At 40.6% G+C, this 20,017-nt stretch overlaps 1 protein-coding gene across 4 annotated transcripts in view; it reads right to left on the bottom strand.

Annotated features, from left to right (window-relative positions):
- Nucleotides 1–20,017, bottom strand: part of INO80D (INO80 complex subunit D) — a 46,502-nt gene that overhangs the window by 11,621 nt on the left and 14,864 nt on the right. For all 4 annotated transcript variants that reach the window (XM_017735634.1, XM_008634694.2, XM_017735633.1 and 1 more), the window contains 8 exons: nt 18,238–18,986; nt 15,052–15,160; nt 8,872–9,096; nt 6,829–6,938; nt 4,804–4,937; nt 3,130–3,347; nt 2,571–2,728; nt 401–1,593 (listed from right to left, as the gene is read on the bottom strand). In XM_017735634.1, the coding sequence (XP_017591123.1) occupies nt 425–1,593; nt 2,571–2,728; nt 3,130–3,347; nt 4,804–4,937; nt 6,829–6,938; nt 8,872–9,096; nt 15,052–15,160; nt 18,238–18,986 (2,872 nt within the window). In that variant the 3' untranslated portion in view covers nt 401–424. The remainder of the gene's footprint in view (nt 1–400; nt 1,594–2,570; nt 2,729–3,129; nt 3,348–4,803; nt 4,938–6,828; nt 6,939–8,871; nt 9,097–15,051; nt 15,161–18,237; nt 18,987–20,017) is intronic.

Here is a 20,017-nt window from a genome sequence, read left to right as displayed (position 1 = left end):
AAAAAATAAATCAAGAGACTTCTGCCCACTGGAAAACTTTCTACCAGATGCTAATGGGATGGCAAGCACTGATCCAAACCCTAGGGAACAGTAACATGCATCAATGATCTGAGGTATCTTCCCATTTCTAGGTCTTACTGCCAAGATCAATTACATCCAGTAACTGTGCTGTATCCTTAAGGAATTATTGGGGAACAGTGAACCTGCCTGCAATAAATGAGCACCGGTGCGTAACAAGCACATGTGAATGCTACAGCAAGGTTCACAGAGGGCTAACCCTGGTCAGTACTGAAGCGGGGGTTTTCTTCTCAACCCCCTCTTAAAAAAAAGGGAAGAGAAGACAGACAAAATAAAGAGAAAGGAAAAAAGGAAAGATAGAAAACACAGGTCCCCCATCTACCTGCAGGGAGCCAGGCAGACAAGCTCAGTTGGAGGTGGTGAAGGGCGCGGATGCGTTATTGGTACTGGTAGCGGTGGCACCGGTCACTGCGAAGCCCGTGGGAGGAGCTATGGAGCTGTGGCTGGGCTGCAGGTCCTTGGGAATGCCACTGTGAGAGCTCAGCTGGTGCCCAAAGGCTGCGCTGAACTGAGGGAGCTGTTGTTTAGGGGAGGTGGAGCCCATGAGTTCAGCGGAGGCAGGACCCATGCCACTGAAACTGGTCTGCGGTAACCCCGGAAGCACACTGGAGCTGTTGGGGGTCACAGTGGCGAAGGCAGGCTGTGTGGTCTCTGAGTGCGAGGTGGTAGGTGGTGTGGACAGGGAGGTGGACAGGAGGTGTCCATCTGCACCAAGAAGGTTGCTAAACGGAGAGGGGTCCCCAAGATTGACAGGAAGATTTCCCCAGTGAGTTCTGGGGTTGACCACCCCACTAAGTGGCACATCCAGCTGAGTTGGGAGCAAGTGCTGTGCCATCATGGGCATCTCTGCTGAGAAGGTAGCTGCCAGGTTATCACCAGAAAAGGATGTGGTGTGAGGGGATGTGATATGGTCACTGTAGGGAGACGGCACATGCTCACTATCATAATGGCTTCCATGGGGTGAGGAGTGTGAATGGTCACTGCTGTATTGCTGTCGTGAGGTGATCAGGTCATCTGCCTTGCTCAGCAGCTGGGCAGGGTGGGGCCTCTGGGAGGCATGGCTGCCATCATGAAGTCCATGAAACTGTCCCGGGAAGGCTCTCTCCCCAAGGCCACTCTGGCTTATCAGAGTGGCAGAAGTAAGGCCAACGTTGGCTGGGGCTGAGAACTGCCCCTGGATCTGCCCTGCCAGGGGCGTAGGTGGGTTGGACAAGGTAGCAGAACGGAGCAAGTTCTCATCCAGCTCCAGACCGGAGAAATTATCATGTACTATACGCCCATTCAACAGCTCCCCCAGATCCGTGTTAACCTCTCGACTCAAGGACTGCATTCCCGGAGCTCCAGCACCTGTAGAGAACACCCCTATCGCTCTATCTGACAGCTCCTGAACTGGCACACCATCTGTCTGTGTAAGTACTCCAATGGTACTCAGGCACTCAAGAGAAGTTACAGCCTGTAGGGCCCGTTCCAGTTCTTCAGCCTCTTCTGTGGTCGGAAGAAGATCTCCATTTTTACCTGCAGAAACAGGGACACCAGCAGTTAGTGCGCTGCTCTCAGGTGAGCCTGGCCCCGGCACTCAAAGGTTGCAGATGTACAAACAGTTCAGTACAGAGCTGCATTGTATGGTAGCCTTCCAGCACAGCTTGCAGTACACAGAATATCATTCATCAGTGTTTACTAGCTAAACAAGGTAAGAAAACTGTGAAATTACACCTTCTTCTTCAATGGAAATCCCCCTCTCCCCCTTCTCTTCCACATACTACAATAGGAGATGCCTCTTAAACTTCCTAGAATTAAAGTAAAAATGCTTATGCAAGATTTTCTTCAATACTGCAATAACAAATAGTTCACAACCCCTCTTTCTACTTACCACATTACAGCCTGCACCTAAAATTTCCACAGACAGTATAATTTAGGTTAATTTCAATTCAAACACAGTCTGATGTCATGTTATATCAGAAAATGACCAAAGAAATCACGTACCCAGCTCCAGGCTGTTCTAATTTCTTTGTTATATGTGATAGGTACTGAGCTTTAGAATGCAGAAATTCAAGTACATTTCTGACCAAAAGGTAGTTTCAAAAATGTATTTAAAGATATTATTCTCACTGTCTTCTCTTTTTATCAACGGCCAACATTGACTGTGATTCCAGCCCCACTCGATGGCAGAAAGATGCCATTACTGAGAATACTCTTGATTAAATTGTAACACTGACAGGCAGTAAAAATGTAAAATGAATTATTAAAATACTAAACCACTTATGATTTTCAGAGCAGTAATTATATGAGCAAACAGAAAACTATGCACACAGCCATCATAAAGTCTGCTTTACTTCAGAGCTTGCAAACAATAGAGCAAATGCACACTTCCTTCTCTAGAATTTATTACCTCTGTAGGAAAGCAAGCAAGCAATTCCTCAAAATGCAGTTTAGAAACACTCACTTCTTCAGTTCACCGGTTGTGTTCACGCTAGCATAAAATAAAATGGTACCTTCAAAGAAATCAAAATCTTGCAAGTCATCGGGCAGCCGCGGCAGGACATCAGAGAAGTCCTCCTGATTCAATTCCAAGTCATGTGGAATGTCTGTGATTTCATTGGCGATATCATCAGGCAGCTCATCAGCACTGAGCTCGGGTGTGGAGGGGCTCCTGAACAGAAAGGAACATTAGTCCCTGGTGTTCAATTCTGCTTCTTCCAAAGGACAACTATCAGTGCATAGCCATCTACAATGGATGCTTCCCCACACATTTTTTCCCCCATTATCTAGGAAGAAAATGCTTTTAGGAAGTTTCTTTAGGAAGCTTACACTTTGGCTACTCATTAATTATGTCAGAGGCAACATCAGGAGCCAGATATTTTACCCATCAAACCCAATCATTGCTCAAATCCAAAATGACCCACCCAAAAGGTTTTTTTCAACAGTCACATGGAGATGCGATTTTTAGCCCTGCTCCAGATACTGCTTGGCACAAGAAAGTCACGGCTTTGTACAGTGGTCATTGGCAACGCTCAGGCCAGCAGTGGGAAACTGGGCAGGAACAGCACTGACCGTATGTGGGGTATCTCTACTGGCAGTGAGACACTGGCAGGCATGGTGAGGTTCCCTTGGGGCACTGCAGGAGGAATGGGTTTCTGGGGCCGGCGTGGGCCTCGCCTTCTCTTCTTCTTGTGTTTTTTGGTAAGTGCAGGCGGCTTTGTTTTTTTCCTGGGTTTCCTCTGCTGCTGGTGCTGAACTTTACGGGAGCTGTCCCCTCTCAAGAAATTATCCTTTGGGAGTGAAACAATACCAATGGGAGCATATTAAGAACAAGTATTACTTTCCTTGCTTTTTTCACCCTGGCCATTCCACAGACATGTGGAGTGGAATGTAAGAGGGAATGTTAACTTACACCCAGGCACAGTTTCAAAAACTGAGCTGTTTCCTTCCTCATTGACCCCAATGGCAAAAATAACACAGACCAAATTATGAGGTATGGTAAATAGGAGATTGTGCAGTGTCACCTTAAAAGCTATCATAGCAAACCCTAACTGAACAGTGCAAAACTGTAACCTTTAGCAGCACTCCAGTAAGTATTAAAGACAAAACGCCATTGTGAGGTGCTGTTAATCTGGATAATGTGCAGCAGCTGAAGCCAGAATCCTCAAGTGCCCATTGACACAACAGAGAGACAGCACTGAGGAGGTGAAATTAATACTGCTCGACTAGGGTAAGGATGTGGGTAAAGAATTATGGCCTCATTGCTTCTGAACAGTAGTCACTGACCCATTAAAAAATAAATCAAACCACCATCAGTCTTCAGTTGCCATCACACTGGGAATGGCAGAGGATTGTATTTGCTACAGAAGTAAACCTTGAGAGACATACTGAAAACTGCCTAGTAGAGAGGGAAACCCCATACAGATGTGTAGCACGAACCCTCACATTTTAATCCAAAAAACTCCAAAATTCACAATTATTGGAGAGGCTGGACAAAAAGAGTAACAAAAAACTTTCAGTAACCCAACAAAACAAAACAGGCAGTTTTACACCCAATTGAAGGTAGGACAAGAAGCATTGAAAGAGGGGCAGGACAGAAGTGGGTTTGTGAATTATCCTAAAGGTTTTGTTCTGGAAGATTGGTGTCATAAAAGGAGAGCAGAGGACATCAACTTCATTTCTCCATTCTCTCAACTTGAGGTAGGCTACTGCTTTTTCTCCGGGATCCACAGATCCCTGAAGGAGGTTAAAGATAAATTCTAATAGTTACTAAAAGATAAATAAAGTAGCAAAACCATTACTTGCATCATTGTATCTACATTTCCTTTAGAAAATACTTTGGGCCCTGTATACTGAGACTCCTTAAGATGCAATGTTCTAATACCACACTCATATTATATTCAGATCCAAGGACCAGGAGTGAGCCCAAATAAAATGACCGCAGGATCCCTCACAATGATCTTCTATTTCCCAATTCAAGACCATAATCAAATTTCCTCCAGTGAACAATATTCTCACGTATAGTTTTTTATATCCTCAAAACTGTGTAAAAGATTTTCACAACATACTTTATACTAATTGGGAATGTTTGGCAAATTTTACCCTTTTAAGAATAATAATAGCAAAAAACAAGCTCTTGTGTTCATAAACTTGCTAGTTGTCAAGGAAGACTTCATAGGAAGACTGGGGTTAAAACTCCTGATCATCTCAATACACAAATCAATACAATTATGGCTTTGTACTTACCATTTTTTTGGCATGTTCTTCGCACAGAGGTGTCTGATGTGTAATGTCAAAAACTGGCACAGAGCACTGTTGACCATCTGCAAACTTGGCTGTGCAACTCGAGAAGAGCTGCTGAGAACGGTTCAATAAGATATCTGTGTGTTTCTGCATCAGGAATAACACAAGACAACGGTGGAGGAACGCCCTTTGATTTATCAATCTGATAAAGATCAGAGCCTTCAACTATATCTGTCCATAGACACTATTTTTAATGAGTACCTTAAGATTGCTATTCAAGTTCAAAGCTAGGTAAGGCTCAAACCCAACTTTTAAACTGAAAAAACTGCATTCATGCAGAATCTCTAATGATTTTATTATATACTGAGATAGTTTTATAAAAGCAGCCATTTCACTAATGAGTTCTTAGCAAAAAGAAGCCTTTTCCTGGAGTCTAAATCAATAGATCAATAGTAGCAGTTGGAACAGTGTAGTCAACAGGACTATTTCCTTACAGACTAATGACAATCCATACTGAAACATTAAAGAAAGAGTATTTCTTAATTCAATCTTTTAAGGTACATTCCTGGCATTTATCTTTAGAGCACAGACAAAGAAGTTTCAAGATCCTTCCTGCTCCTCTGAAAAAAAGATGTGAAAGCAGACAGAAAGGTCAAGTAAATCCAAATGTAAGCTTGCTGAGATTTCCTTCAGAAAAATCCCTAGCAGGAGAAAAATGTTTCCAGACTTACAGCAAATCAAACAGATATTTCATTGTGTCTTTTTTCAAGCAACATTAGAAGCACTCCTTCCATCTTGAACAGTTGTCAGACCTCAACATCACTATGTATGTTCATAAAATGTTAAAACAAAACAAAAAGAAAGGACAAAGAACATGAAAAACCTGCAGAAAATCCAGATAGCAGGATAGCAGACTTGGATGGATGGGTCAGAATCAAGAACCTGTTCATTTTAGAGAAGAAAATGCAGAGAGAAAAAATGGGCATACATGTAAAATCACTACTCTTGACTACCCTGCTCTACACACACCAACGAACAAGACCACTTAAAATTTAAAAAACACCCCAACAAAAAAATCCAATCAGAATCATGAGGCAAATCCCAAACACAGCTGCACACCACGGTGCTCTCTCATCGAGGTTTTGAACTGCTCTGCAAACTGCTTTTAAGTGGCCTGCAAAAAAATCAACCAACAAAAACAAGGCATCTGCAAAACAAAAAGATTGAAAAGGTGCTGCAGCCTGGTAGTAGCTGAAAGTATCAGCACTAGTCACTTTTAATATCAAAACCAAAAGCTCCAACAGAAGGAGTCATCCCAACAAAGGCACCAACAATTCTTCAGGTAAAAACAAAAAAGACAAAGTCTGTAGAATTTTTAAGTATTACAGGTCATAAGTCTGCCTTTTTATAGCCTTCAGAACCAAAACTCACATCTAATGTGCTCTCTCCTTTCTGCGATCTTCAGCCATTGACTTTTAACATCCTTTCCAGGCTTTGCTTGAAATTCCAAGCACAGGGAACCCTTTCTCATCAAGACTATGAGGTTCTGTGACTCCTTCTATTCTGCTTCTTTGAACAACACAAAATAAGATTTCCATCTTTCTAGTCAGTGTAAGCCATCTTTTTATACTATGTATAAAAACCTTTTTCCATAAAACTGTCACAGGAAGGTGGTCTAGTGGAACCTACAAATAGCTGCATGAAAGCCAAGAGGCTGAAAGCCACATGGTTTGTACCAAGTCATTGTGAAGGATGATCATTTTGTAAAGGTTTCTTGCACACACTAAATACAGCTTACGAAGTAAAATGATGTTCCTATTAGAGATACCAGTAGCAAACTACTTATCTTCACTGTCTACAGACCCAAATCACACAGCCAAATTAAAAGCAAATTGACAACACACTAACAAATAGGTATTTCTGTGTAAAAACTTATTTGTCAATGCAAAAATCTAACAAACAAAAAACCCCCAAAACAGAACAGCTTCCACGCCTGAATGCAACTCCCTAACAGAGTTAAGAGGATACGCTGAAAACAGTGCCTGGTGAATGGAAGGGCCTTGTTAGTGCACTGCTCTCCCTTCGAAGTTCCACTGCAGATTGTTGGTTCTGCATCTCTCTGCCTTGCTTGGCTTGTGCTGAAAAGAAAGCATAAAAGAGTTTAGAGACAAACCCCCAGTCTTGGGTGGTTACTTAACACAATTATTATACTGAATGTGGCGCAGTAGGATGAAAAATTGTAACACACGTGTGTGTGTCATGATCCAGATGGGTGCACACTACTACCAGGCTCTACACAGGGACACAGAATAGATGTCAATGACAGGTGAAGGTGTGACTGTAGTAACAAGATTATTGCTTATTTCACAGGGCCTTGATTGTAATGAGAGGTGCTATGTGCTACTACCATGTAAATATTACAACACCTTGCAACAGAGCCAAGGGCAGCAGTACGTGAGTGTCAACACAGGTGACCCTCAAAATGAGGTCGATCTTTAGAATTCAATGTATTGGGTATGCCTAGATGGGAGTCAAGTGCACTTCCAAGCCTGTTCATAAATCAAAAACATGCCGAGCATCCCCAGAGCTTACATGCAAGCATGTGCTCAGACAAACTTAGACTGAGCTCTGGAGTGGCAGAGCCTGAGCGTGCTCAACATGGATAAAAGCTCTCCTTCATCAAGGTGCTACAGCCCAATCCACCAGCAGGTGCCCGGAGCTGGGCGTTTCCCCAGCATAACCTCTATGCTTTGAGCCTGAGCTGCAAGCAGGCGACCAGACAGCAGTGTGGACGAGCACTCAAGCATTACACAGCTCGCTTGGGGTTAGCCTGCTCTCCAGGCATGTGTCACCTTCATGGAGATAAAGCTGGCGATTCCAGGGCTGACTTGCACCTCTGTACACGTTGTTTTCTAGGTTGACAAAAAGCTGTCTGTAGCCTGACTGTTTTCCTTCAGCCATTTCTGTCATCAACTGCATTTTGACTGAGCAAAGTAAGCAGTATTACTCCTGTGAAAAATTTTGTATCTGAAAAGACTCTGTGGTTACTTAAATTGACCAGAGCAGTGATGACAGGCATACCTGGCTTTGCTGGTCTACCCAAAACAATGTAAACTTTTTTTGCTTAATAAAGGGCAAAAAAAATAGGGAAAAAACCAGCAAGAGCTTGTCAGTTCAGGTGAAGTTTTGCTGTAGTTTAAGTTCGGAGAAATTTATACACAACTTTGTAAACCAGTAATGGACTTCTACGTTACACCTCAGAGCAGCTCTTCAGCATCAGTCCACCTCCCCAACAACAAACCCTCCAACTCTCATGAACCACATCCCACTGTCAAGGAACAAAAACATCCCATTAAACAGAATACACTCTCTGTACCTAGCTCCAATCTGCATCTCATACTATCCACTACACCCCACAGTCACACATCCTGTAAAGCAAAACCACAACAGCAAAAGGATGCTTCTGATACCCCAAATGTAACATCAGGGTTCAGACTTAGCCTATTCCTGCACGAATATGAATCAACCAACTCTCCATATGCTGAGAGCTGGAGGGATATTGACATTATCTAGAAAGAATTCCCACAGAAGGTAACCTTCAAAGTTGTTAGAAGTTATGTATTTTGTTGCCAAGTTTTATTTAATGTTAGATTGAGTTAAATCTAACAAAAAGCATAAGCTTAAATTTGTCTGCTGGGAAGATAATTAAGAGGAGATACAGACTTTTCAAAAAAAGCTGTCTGAAAAATGAAATCTGAATTGAAGCAGTGAACTACAGACCAGACTACACACCTTCTACTGGCATAGTAAAGTACCAGATATTTGGGCCCAGATACTGCTGAACAAACTACCCACATTTTAAAACATAAAGCTGGAGAAGGCCTGTCTTCATGGAAACCTCTGTATGCCCCATTTATTTCACTCCACTGACAGGCATTTATGTGTCATGGATTTTCTGCCTTGCGCATGACTACCAATTTCAGAGCTCATCATTTCAGCTTCTGGATGCTCAGCCCATCTCCACCCTGGCCCAGCCCCAGGTTCCTGCAGTCACAGTCCTGCAAGTCTAACCTGGTACAAGCACATGTAGCTCTCCGGAGTTCTTGCATGAGCTGCCCTGCGCGCTCCGGCTCTCTGCTGGCCGCCTGCAGCAAGGCTTTCCGGAGCGTGTGCCGGCATTTCTTCTGGCGAGATTCTGCCCGCTCCAGGCGGCAGAGGTGCTTGTATTTCTGCTGAAAGTAAGTGCAAAGTCTGGTCACCCTGGAACTCCTGTCATCTGCATTGTCATCATCAGACCTGAGGAAGGGAAAATAAAAACAAATATACTTTAAGTTACTACTGGTTTTTTTTCCCACTAAGCTAATTTATCATTTTAATGGAATTGTTAAGTTGGCATCCATCTTCTAGCCACGCAAACATCCTAACACTGAAATCAGGCAGGGATGCTTGAGAAATAGTAAGAGGAGGATCCCTTTTAAATTCTAAAGGTATTTGCCTTTCTTAGTATGTCATTATTAGAGGTTACATTAATTTATCATCAAGTCTGACACATGTAAATGTCTAGAGCCTGCTGTTCAAAAATAAATCTATACTGTTAACCTTTATTTACTGTAAATGTCTCAGCAAATGAGACCAATGCTTAAATCAAAGTGCAATTAATGGAGAGGACAAGGGTGGGGAGTTGTGTAGCGGAAATTTATCGAGGAAAGATCAGGCTGGAGAAGATGGTCAAATTCTAACAAGTACCAAAACTGCTTTTTCCAATTCCTTTTTTTCTGCCAGGTGGTGTATTCATTTTTAAACCAAAACACAGATTAACACAGCTAACAGCTGATACTGATTTCCCTGTGTTGCAGAGTTGCAGCTGAGTTACAGTACAATAAGCAGAGAAGAAATTCACATTTAACTCCAAAGATACTGAGGGAAAGATCAGACCAGGGCTAAGCAATGACCAGATCAAGGACTAATCCAACTCTTTGTTTGCTTAAGAAAGCCCTTCTCCATTTATCTTGGCTCTCTGAATGTCCAGGCACATATCAACAAGACCATCAAACCATGTCAACACATTCAGTTAAATGAAGTAAAAGGCATGAAACCGAAAATCATCACTGGAACTTGTTAAAACAACAAGGTCCATGAAGCTACCCAGAAGTTCTCCACAACAAACACTAGTTTGCAGAAGGAGGTTTTTGTTCATGGAGTGACAAAATACACGTGCTGAATCTAAGCACACTCTCTGTTCAGTTTTTCCTTTAAGTTTTTTCTTTAAGAACAGAGAAACTTTTTGCCAACTTTCCTATCGTAACACAAAGAAAGGGCAGAGGAAAGAAGAGAAATCCAAACAAATGAAGCAAATGAAAAGCTCGCAATGTTCAGAGCCCGTGGGACTGCATGAGCTGACACCCAAACCTGTGCAGAGCAAAGGAGGCCACCACTGAGATGCAAGAGATGTGAAATACCAGCTGTGATATTTACTAAATAAAGTAAGATCCAGAAATGCAGACAGCAGATCTGTCCCCAAAAGGCAATATACTGAAGACCTACTTCATCTCCTGGAAACTCTGACTCTATTTACACACACGCCAAATGGAAGAGACTGCAGCCATCTCCACTACTGCTTTCCTCGAAAACTCCACAGCAGCAAACACTGCCTCTGGCACAAATGCACGTTTTTATGAAGTTTTATGTAAAGTCAACCATACTGTGTATTTTGTCTGTTAAAATAGATTACAGCTTATTTTCAAGAAGCATAAATTAAAAGTAATTAACCTCTGCAATTACATGCTTAGCAGCAGATATAACCTGTTAAAAATATTTAACATATGTAATGTTTAGAATATTTTTACATTGAAAATTAAAAGAAAATACACTTTTAAGATCTCTTAGGAAAGAATGCTTACTGGGGAAAACTACCTGTTTATAAAAAATTAACTGTGGGCTATTCAATTTAGATTTTCCTTTTTCCAATGTATTAATAAAGAAGGAATACATGGATATTTATAGGTAGGTTTAAAATGTTAGGTATTTCATTACTGCTCTAGGCCAAGACTTAAAAACAAAGTTACTGATTTAATTTTAGATATGGTTAAAAATTAATAGTAACAGGAGTATTCCTTAGGGGAAATAAGTTTCTTTTGGGTGGAAAGTGTTTTTTAACGTACATTTCTCTATATTTGAGACTTTTTACTTCTCTCACATTGAAAGAGCCAGAAAAAATGTCATTTTTTGCTAAAATATTTTTGATCTTCAGTTTATGAGATCTTTTTTAGAAAGTGGATGAAGACATATATCAAAGGTATAGAAAGAAATCATGCCTGCAGTGGGCAAGGGCTTATTTTGAGCCAAACAGTTTCTAAAAGCCTGTTCAGAACTTTGTTCCCAGGCCAGTAAGATTAGCCAAAACATTTATATGTTCAAAGAAACATAAAAATATCAAAATAAAACCTCCCTTTTTTTTTTCAATAGGCAAGTCATGAAAATGAAAGATACTTTTATTGTTGTTCTTTCATAAACAAGTTTGCCAAATTCTATTTATTCTCCTAAGCTGCATAAGGAACTTCTGAAGTTCAACTTAATGTGTGGCATTTCATTTTTACAAAGATTTCTGAAAGTGCACACGAGCCATTTGATAATCCAAAATGTTTTTTCCCAACCCTTCCCTTTCAGACTGTCATGTGGAAACATCAGGGGGATTATTGCTGCAGCAGAAAGGAAGAGCAAAAGGGTAGCACAAGCAGCCAGGCACCACCAGGGAACAAGGAGAACATGCTCTCTATTCTGAGACACCCCAGTAACTATACTTCAAATCCCTCCTTACAGAGCGTTTTGAAGAACCTTCCCTTCTTTCTTTTAGTTATTCTACTTATTGGGAGTTATTAAATCCAACTTTTGACAACACAGCGTTGGTATTTGATCCTTTGAGCGAGCTGGTATGAGGAGGGACTCACACTCCTTTTTCAAACTTGCTACTTGAAATGTTTGCTTTATCTGTATTTCAGTGTAGGAAGTGAAAAAACACTTTGTTAAAAAGTCATTTGTTTTCCAGTACTTTCTAAGATACCAGACTCAGTAATCAAATAATCTAGGGGGAAGCTTCAGTATTCTGCAGCAGGGAACAGCCCCTGCTTTCTCTCCAAATTGCTGCTCCCACAAGGGATTCCTCCCACCCCAGCAACCTTCTCTGCCAGCACCCAGCCTGCACTGTGCCCACTGCCAACTCCTATGATATTTGAACTCAAACATTTGTGCCTGCCTCGAAGCACTGCATCCCGAAATCCTGGGAGCATAGGAACACAATTTTTCAAAATTAAAGCACAGAATAATAAAAGCAAACATTTGGCCTGCATTTCCACAGATGATTGCAACAATATGAATTTTGCAGATTAAAAGGCCAGAAGGCAAGTGAACCAAAAAATGTATTACTGTAGTCATGGTTTAACCCCATCCAGCAACTAAGTACCACCGTGCTGCATGCTCCCTCTCCCAGCATGCCCACTTCTCCCTGTTCCCACCAATGGGATGGGGAGGGGAATCAGAAAAAAAACACCTCATGGCTTGAGCTAAGAATAGCTTATTAATGAAAACAAAGGAAAATATAATACTACTATTTACTGTAATGAAAAAAAAAAAACAAAAACCAAGAAACACAAGTGATGCCCAACACAACTGCTCACCAGACACCGACTGATGTTCAGCCTGATCACTGAGTAGTGATTGGCCTCTCCCAGCCAGCTCCCCCCAGTTTATGTACCGGCCATGGTGTTCTAGGCTGGGGAGTATTGACACCGACTGATGTTCAGCCTGATCACTGAGTAGTGATTGGCCTCTCCCAGCCAGCTCCCCCCAGTTTATGTACCGGCCATGGTGTTCTAGGCTGTGGAGTATCCCCTTGGCCAGCTGGGGTCCCTCATGGCTTCTGGTGCACCCCCTCTCTGGCAGAGCACAGGGAACTGAAGTGTCCTTGACTTAGGGTAAGCACTACTTAGCAACAACCAAAGCATCAGAGCGTTATAACATTGTTCTTGTACTGAACCCAAAACACAGCACTGTGCCAGCTACTAAGAAGAAAATGAGCACTATCCCAGCCAAAACCAGGACACTGTTAAGACATTAATTTTAAACAAATCTGGTGAATTTTTGAGAGTTTAAGAGCAGCTAGAGTATCACACGAGAAGTTCAATAGAGGTTTCCCCCACAATCACACAAGCAGAAATGCTGAGAACCTGCTGTCCAGTAAAGCAGAAATTAACTGTTCACTTTCTTTCAATAGTCTATTCTGAGAAGCATTCCTCCCACTGTCTTCCATGGAGTCAAAAGGAAAAGGACAGAATGGAGTTAGGTGGTGGGGACCACAAGCTCAGATACAAATGAACAGAGAAAAAAGAGCTTTAATTTTACTATGAAAACCAGCAAGTAAATCCCGTAAGTTTAGGTATGTGACTTTAGGAGTCACCAGTCTGCACTGCCAGATCAGCAAGACAGAGTCACTTTGACAAATCAAATCTCCCCCAGAAACAGCCTGAACTAATTCATCTTCAGCAGCAGACACACCACACTGCAGAAGTGTCAAAGTGAAACATTTCAGGTAATAAAAACCTCTACAGAAGTTTTCAGAATAGGAGCTAAAGTTTTAGAAGGCTGACATCAAGTGAATGCTTATCGATAATCAAAATTAGTACAAGTTGTTGAAAAGCTAACACTGGGCAGGCTGATGGAAGTCCAAAAGCAGCCAATTGCATACAAAAATGTATCCATCATGCATAGTTAAGACAGTATTTAACTGAGGCGCACAAAGTGCTAGAATGGAACAGAAAATGTCAAGACAAGGTATTATTTTCTCTCAGTATGTGAAAAGAGTAGGAAGAATCCAAAGGAAGTTAAGACAAACAGAAGACAAAACATACAGAGACGACCTTTATAAGTTAACAAAAAAAATAGGGATCTATGGAAGAATCAAATCAAATGTCAAAGAAAGAAGAATGCAAGGAAAGTTATTTAATAGATATATCTGCTGTGAAAAATTATGTTTGATATCAAAGTCTGAAAGTCTGTTCATGTTTTCCCAAAACACTTTATTTAAAAGTTGCCTTTTAAGTTAAAAGTAATGTTTGTGAGAGCTCACTCTGTAACTGCTGATCCCCTAAAAAATGACGGTCACTCATAACAAAAGAAGACCCTTTTATTTTAAAAAAAGTGGACTCTACACACTCCTTAATAGCTTTGATGCGCTGAAGATTCTCAAGATTTAGCATCCTGGTGTGTGTCCTGACAACAGAGATACAGCTTTGTTGTTCACCTTGAGGACAATCTTCAGAGATGTCAGGAAATTCTAGTAAGTTTCAGAATTTGTAACAACATCATAACAACAAAATAGGGTTTCATTAACATCATTATTCTAAGTGTGGTAGTTAAAAATATAAAATATAGGGAAAAGTAGTAGTATCAAAAAGCCCAGTTCCATAGCGAATGAGAGTCATGTTACAGAAACAAATTCTACTGAGACTCCCATTTCTTTGTTAACAACATATGACAGTTTTGTTATAATACTATACTTGGGATGCTTTAACTGTGCACCTTCAAATTTACATTAATAGACATATATTATCATATCCTGTTGTAAGTTTAGATTTGTGACATAGCAGTATATGGAGAACATCAAAGGCCTTTCTGCACCAGCAGCTAATTCCTGCTTCTGCTTATCCTTTTGATCCCATAACTTTCTTTCAATGCTCACAAATATTGACAGAGGTTTATTCAACACTTAATTACAAAAAGAAATACCATGGCCTTTAAAAAAGCACATTAAAACAATAGCCTACATAATTATCATAAGAATTACTGAGTAAAATGTAGCAAGTTTGCTAACAAAGTTATTCACAAACAGTAGGAAAGACAAGAAACCAACAGCAACCCCATTTGATTCTAATTCAGGACCTCCAGTCATCAAGGCACACAAGTTCATGAATAAATCCCACTAAACTCAATTAAATTTAGGCTAACAAGCTTAAATCCTTTCCTGATGCATCCTTCTGATAGCAGACTGCACAAAGGTCTCTAAGTTAGCTGGAAACTGGGACAGAAGGTGACAAGCTGTTCCATAGCTCTTACAAACAAATGAGTTCAAACAATCCTTTGTTTCATCAAAACACTTGAACAAGTGCTTAGGTTCCACTGACTCCACTTGAAGTGAAACTCACATTTACATGATTTATTCCATCAAGGCCAGCATGAATACTAAAGAATCATACTCACTCAGGTCTCTCATAGCCGAGGCTTTCTCGGATAGACCACGCAACCTGGTACGGGGAGGTTTGCTCTGAATCCTCCAACTCTTCTCCACTGTCTTCAGACCAATCCAGCCCTAAGGGAATTGAAAACATGGAAGTTGGATGAAAAGAGCATCTCCCTTATATAAGCCTCTGAGCAACCTAAGGCACAAAAGATGAATGTATAGCATAGTTGCAAGCATAATTAACATTTGATTAAATCATGCAGTATTCTCAATTACACAGGAAAAGCTACAGTAACAGCTCTGTTCTAAGTGTGGTAGTGTGCAAACAGCATGCACTGATTTTTGTCATAACTGAGTTTTCTTTTTAAAATCCTTACTGGCTTCTTTATCCATAAACAGTAGAAGAAAAATCACCAGCTTTCTTACCCACAGAGAAATACTGCAGTCTTCATAAAAGTATGAGGTAAGAGAGAAGTCCCTGTCATGAAGAACTGACTACTTGGTAAATTTTAATACTATATGATCTAAATAGGCCAATTTCATTTCTGTTTATATTCTGCCCCCTTCTCTGTGCCAAAACATAGAAAAATATGAAAACTGTAAGACACAGCAGAACGGACAGATAGATACACAGCTACCCAGGATGTTCCTCTGCTCAGTCTCTGTAATTGCCTGCCAAATGCACATATTAGCATGAAGAAAGAGCTAAAGGGAGAGATACAAACACTCCTGCACTTTCACCAAGCAGCATGTTTTCACTTAAGGATGATGCAGTATGATCAACTTAAGGTGGGCTCCAGCAGCCTCAGTTAGTCAATCTACACACAGCTGTTGAACAGGACAGCCAGAAAGAGGCCAGTAAGTTCTCAGGTGGAACATTTTATCTGGAACTTCATCTTTTGTAGCTTTTCCTACTCTCTCTCCCACATCCAGTGACATTCTTGCCACTTTCTTGCAGCAGATGGGATAAAATCCCATTGCTGCATTTACAAGTCAGCATTTTTCTTTTCCATTTTCTTGTGTGCTCCTTGAAAATGGACAGAGTTAAGGAGCATTTCATTTTTGCTAAAACTAAACAACTATATCTGAGATGATTCTGAAGCCAGATGCTTTGAATTTGGGAAATGCATCAATCAGTACTTGGTCACATACTTTCGGAGTTAGACACACACACGCATATGCTTGGAATACATCTTCATCATATAGAACCAGCACTTAAACATGAACCACACATACAAGAAACCCAAATTTTCAGGAACTTCAGCATCCTACCAAATTTATTTCTTGCGCTTATTTTTAAGACATACATTTGAACTAAATTAAGATACCTTAAGATACTTGATAAAATGTCATAATTATACTTTCAACTTAAATGTTTCTTTTTCCTGTTGTCCCTTCCATATGGGAATGAAAAAACAATTTAATCATTCCATAAAGATGTCCCCAATTGACAACCATACAACAAATTGTTTACCCAAAGTTTAAAAACAAAATCAGAAATTGTGTTGTTTTGCTTCTCCTGGGCACTGCAGAAAGCAAGGAATAAAATCTAATCCAGATTCGGCTATACTGACACTGAAGACTGCAGTTACATTAATATCCAGTTACATGGCTCTGATGTTGGTACACATAAAACTGGCTTAATCTTTTGAAAGATTCTGTGCCGTCATCTCTAGTACTGCTCAAATATAGAGAAGAAATCCTGAAATCCCCTGAACCGGCATGACTAGTCTTTAATATTAAGGCTTATAATGAATAAATAACAAATAAATTTTCCACTCTCACGTAATTAATATGTAAATTCCTTTACTTTGCCAAATATAAACTGTTCTAAATGCATCCATGTACTGATATGCACCTGCCTAACTGTATGTGTATAGGTCTAACTGTTTTTTATTTTTACTGTGCCTCTTTTTTAGGAAAACGTATTCTCCTCACAACTTGAGAATGTAAAACATTAAGCACAGAAAGGGATCTTTCTACAGTCTTTTGAAACACAGGTCATTTTCTAAGCTATTGAGGTCTGTGACACTCAGAAATGCCTCTGGAGTTGCCATTCCTCTAAAGATCTGCACTGTATATAGGACCATCAAAGCTGTCTTCTGAAGAACAATTTCCTTTGGAGACATTCTATGGGATGCTAATTATCTTCTGAACAAACAGTCAAACTATCCCATGAGTGCTAAAGGGCAGATTTTAACAGCAAATTAAGAAAAAGTTAATTGAAATAGCAAAAATTACCGATGTTTGCAATTAAATAAGACATTATCTAGGGAATGTCCAGATTTATTTGAAGTCTTTTTTTATTTTAAACATCATAAATGGTGTTCCTCCTTATATCACACAGACTCCTATTTACTTTTCCCTGCCAGTATTTTACTTGTTAGAAATGTACAATCTAAAACTAAGCAGAAAAGTAACTTTGGAGGGTGAGGAAGATAAAAAGGACAGATAGGTGTGCCTAGGTCTATATTCACAATCAGACAAATCAGCCAAAAGGTCAGTGGCCTTTTCAAAGTTTTCTAGAGTACTACTACCATAACACCAATTTGGTTATATTTGCTTACATTTTCACAAGCAGCTATTGATTATGATATGTAAGGGGAAGGCTATTTCTGCACTGGTATGCAGACAAGACTGCATCCTTCCAACCACCTTCTGTAGCAGTGCTGTTCCTTTTGCAGTGGTCTTTTCCTTTTGTTCATCTATATTCTACACATAAATAGGGCCCAGTCAAGAAAAATTCTCATGTGTTCCAATTTTCCATCAAGTCAACTGGAAATTTGAATTTGCAGAGATTGATGGCCCAAATCGCCAAACTTTTCCTTATGTTCATTTTGTCACATGGACTTGTCACACACCTAACGTTCAATCTAACTTTGTCCACTCATGTAGGTGCCACCAGTGTCACCTTTACTACTTGAGCTGCAAACCTTCTATATGAGGTCTCTATAATCCAAACAATATTTTCTACACCTCAGTTTGATTTCTCAAATGGTTAACAGAATATTAAGAAGGATAAACAACTAAAATGCCATAAACCTCCTGTGATGGGTCCAGGCATTCCCTTCATAGACAACAGAGCTAAAGAAAATGCCAAGAGATTACGTAGCTCAGGGTTATTTTGTAAGGGCCAAGACATTCCCCTTTAGTCTTTCGGTTTCAGGTTAAAAAATACAGCTGCAGTGCATCTATTACCTACTCACCTAAATGAGGAAACAGATCAGTGTCCAGCTGCTGTTTTCGAGTGCACAGTTTCACCAGTCTCTGTAGCCGGCTCATGCAGGACGAGTGCGGAGAGAAGGCTGTGGCTTTCATGAGGACCCGGTCAGTCCTTGGCGGGTCCGTGACAGGAGCCCTGGCGGGTGGCAGGAGAGGCAGAGGTCTCTTGTTAGACAACTGCCGCGCTTGTGCTATAGTGTGTGTGGTGGGTGCCACTCCCTGCATTGGTAGGCTGGTGTTCAGAGGTTGAGGTGACTTGCAGACTATGCCCTGCGGTAGCCCTGTCGGCTTTAACGAAGCTGATGAAGGTGGCAGATGGGAGTGCTGCTGCTGCAGAGGCTGCTGCTGCAAAGGTGCAGGAATGGGGCTAAAGTGCTCTTGGCGAACTTTTAAAATCTCTGTCTCTCTCTGGCGCTGCCGGTTTTGAGCCAACTTGCTCTGCAACTTTTTCTTCACTGTTGCCCCTTTCTTTAGGTCATCATCCTCCTCATTGAAAGCAAAGGGGTCTTCTAATTCTGCCTCCAGGTAGTGGAGAGGAAGCCTTGCCCCTGGAGGGGAGAGGGACATCCCATCCAGTCCATTGGGCATCTTCAAGGCCAGGGTGGGCACTGTCAGACTGAAGGCCATAGCATCCATCTGATGCCTGACCTTTACCTCCTCTATGGGATCATTCTTTTTCTTCCTCTCCTTTTTCGGTATAAAGCCAAGTACCTGCAGGTGGCTGTTGCAGTACCTTTCAAAAATAAAAGCAGTCAATTATTAACAAAACTCCCATAAGTAAAATCTGAAGACAAGACATCATTTAACAGAAACCCACACACACATCTCAAGCAAACATAAATTGAAACACAAGAGGTTTTATAAAAAGTGTACATAACTGCTTCTAATACAACGGGTAACTGTGGTTCTCCCAAACGAGCAGAAAAAAAACTTATAAGAGTGACTATTTCTAATCTTAAGATGTAAGATTCTTCATTCACTATTCATAGGAGAATCACCCACGATCATTCAAAATCTTAACTCTCTAATAGGGTAAATAGTCAAAAACCAAAGTGAACAAAACAAATGGACAGTCTGATACATAAAGCAGCAAGAACGCAAGCCATTAACTGATGATTTCAAAAGCTCCTATGAAAAAGTACATTGAAGACTACTTCCTTTCATTTGCCCATTCTTTCAGTGGAAGTAGTTAACATTTTCATCAATGCACACATCATTATTATTATGAATTCCACTGTAGTAGGGAGCAGTTTCTGATAAGGACAATCTCAGCAGATATCTGCTGTGAAGGATCACTATTTCCACTTACTGAACAAGTAGCATAAATACTTAAACTCTGTTTTAGTAGTTTAATATGAAGAATTTTGATGCCAGAGGATTAGCCGAATGTTCTTCAAATAAAAATCTAGTTTAAAACAAATTCTCTGCTGCCAGAAAGCATTTACACAATGCCAGGAATACGTATACATACAATCCACAAACACAGATTTTAAGTTCCTCTAATATGAAAAACTTTCAAAGTCATTATATTAAAAAAAAAAGAAAAGCAAAAAAGTCTTTGAAAATTTGTCATGAAAGCTAAAATAATTGTAATTTATGCCACACATAACATACTAAAAAGTAAGCAATTCAATTTTGTCTGATTGGAACCAGCATGTGACAGAAATTTAGGAACCATAATGTGATCCTTTTCCTGTATGCCACAGGCAGGCACTCCTGCCTCTGTAGAACCCCCCCGCAATCAGATCAGAACTTGCCTTTGAA

Source organism: Corvus brachyrhynchos, unplaced genomic scaffold (genome assembly GCF_000691975.1).
Source record: "Corvus brachyrhynchos isolate BGI_N302 unplaced genomic scaffold, ASM69197v1 scaffold255, whole genome shotgun sequence".
Taxonomy (NCBI): domain Eukaryota; kingdom Metazoa; phylum Chordata; class Aves; order Passeriformes; family Corvidae; genus Corvus; species Corvus brachyrhynchos.
This window is presented reverse-complemented; position numbering and strand designations above follow the sequence as displayed.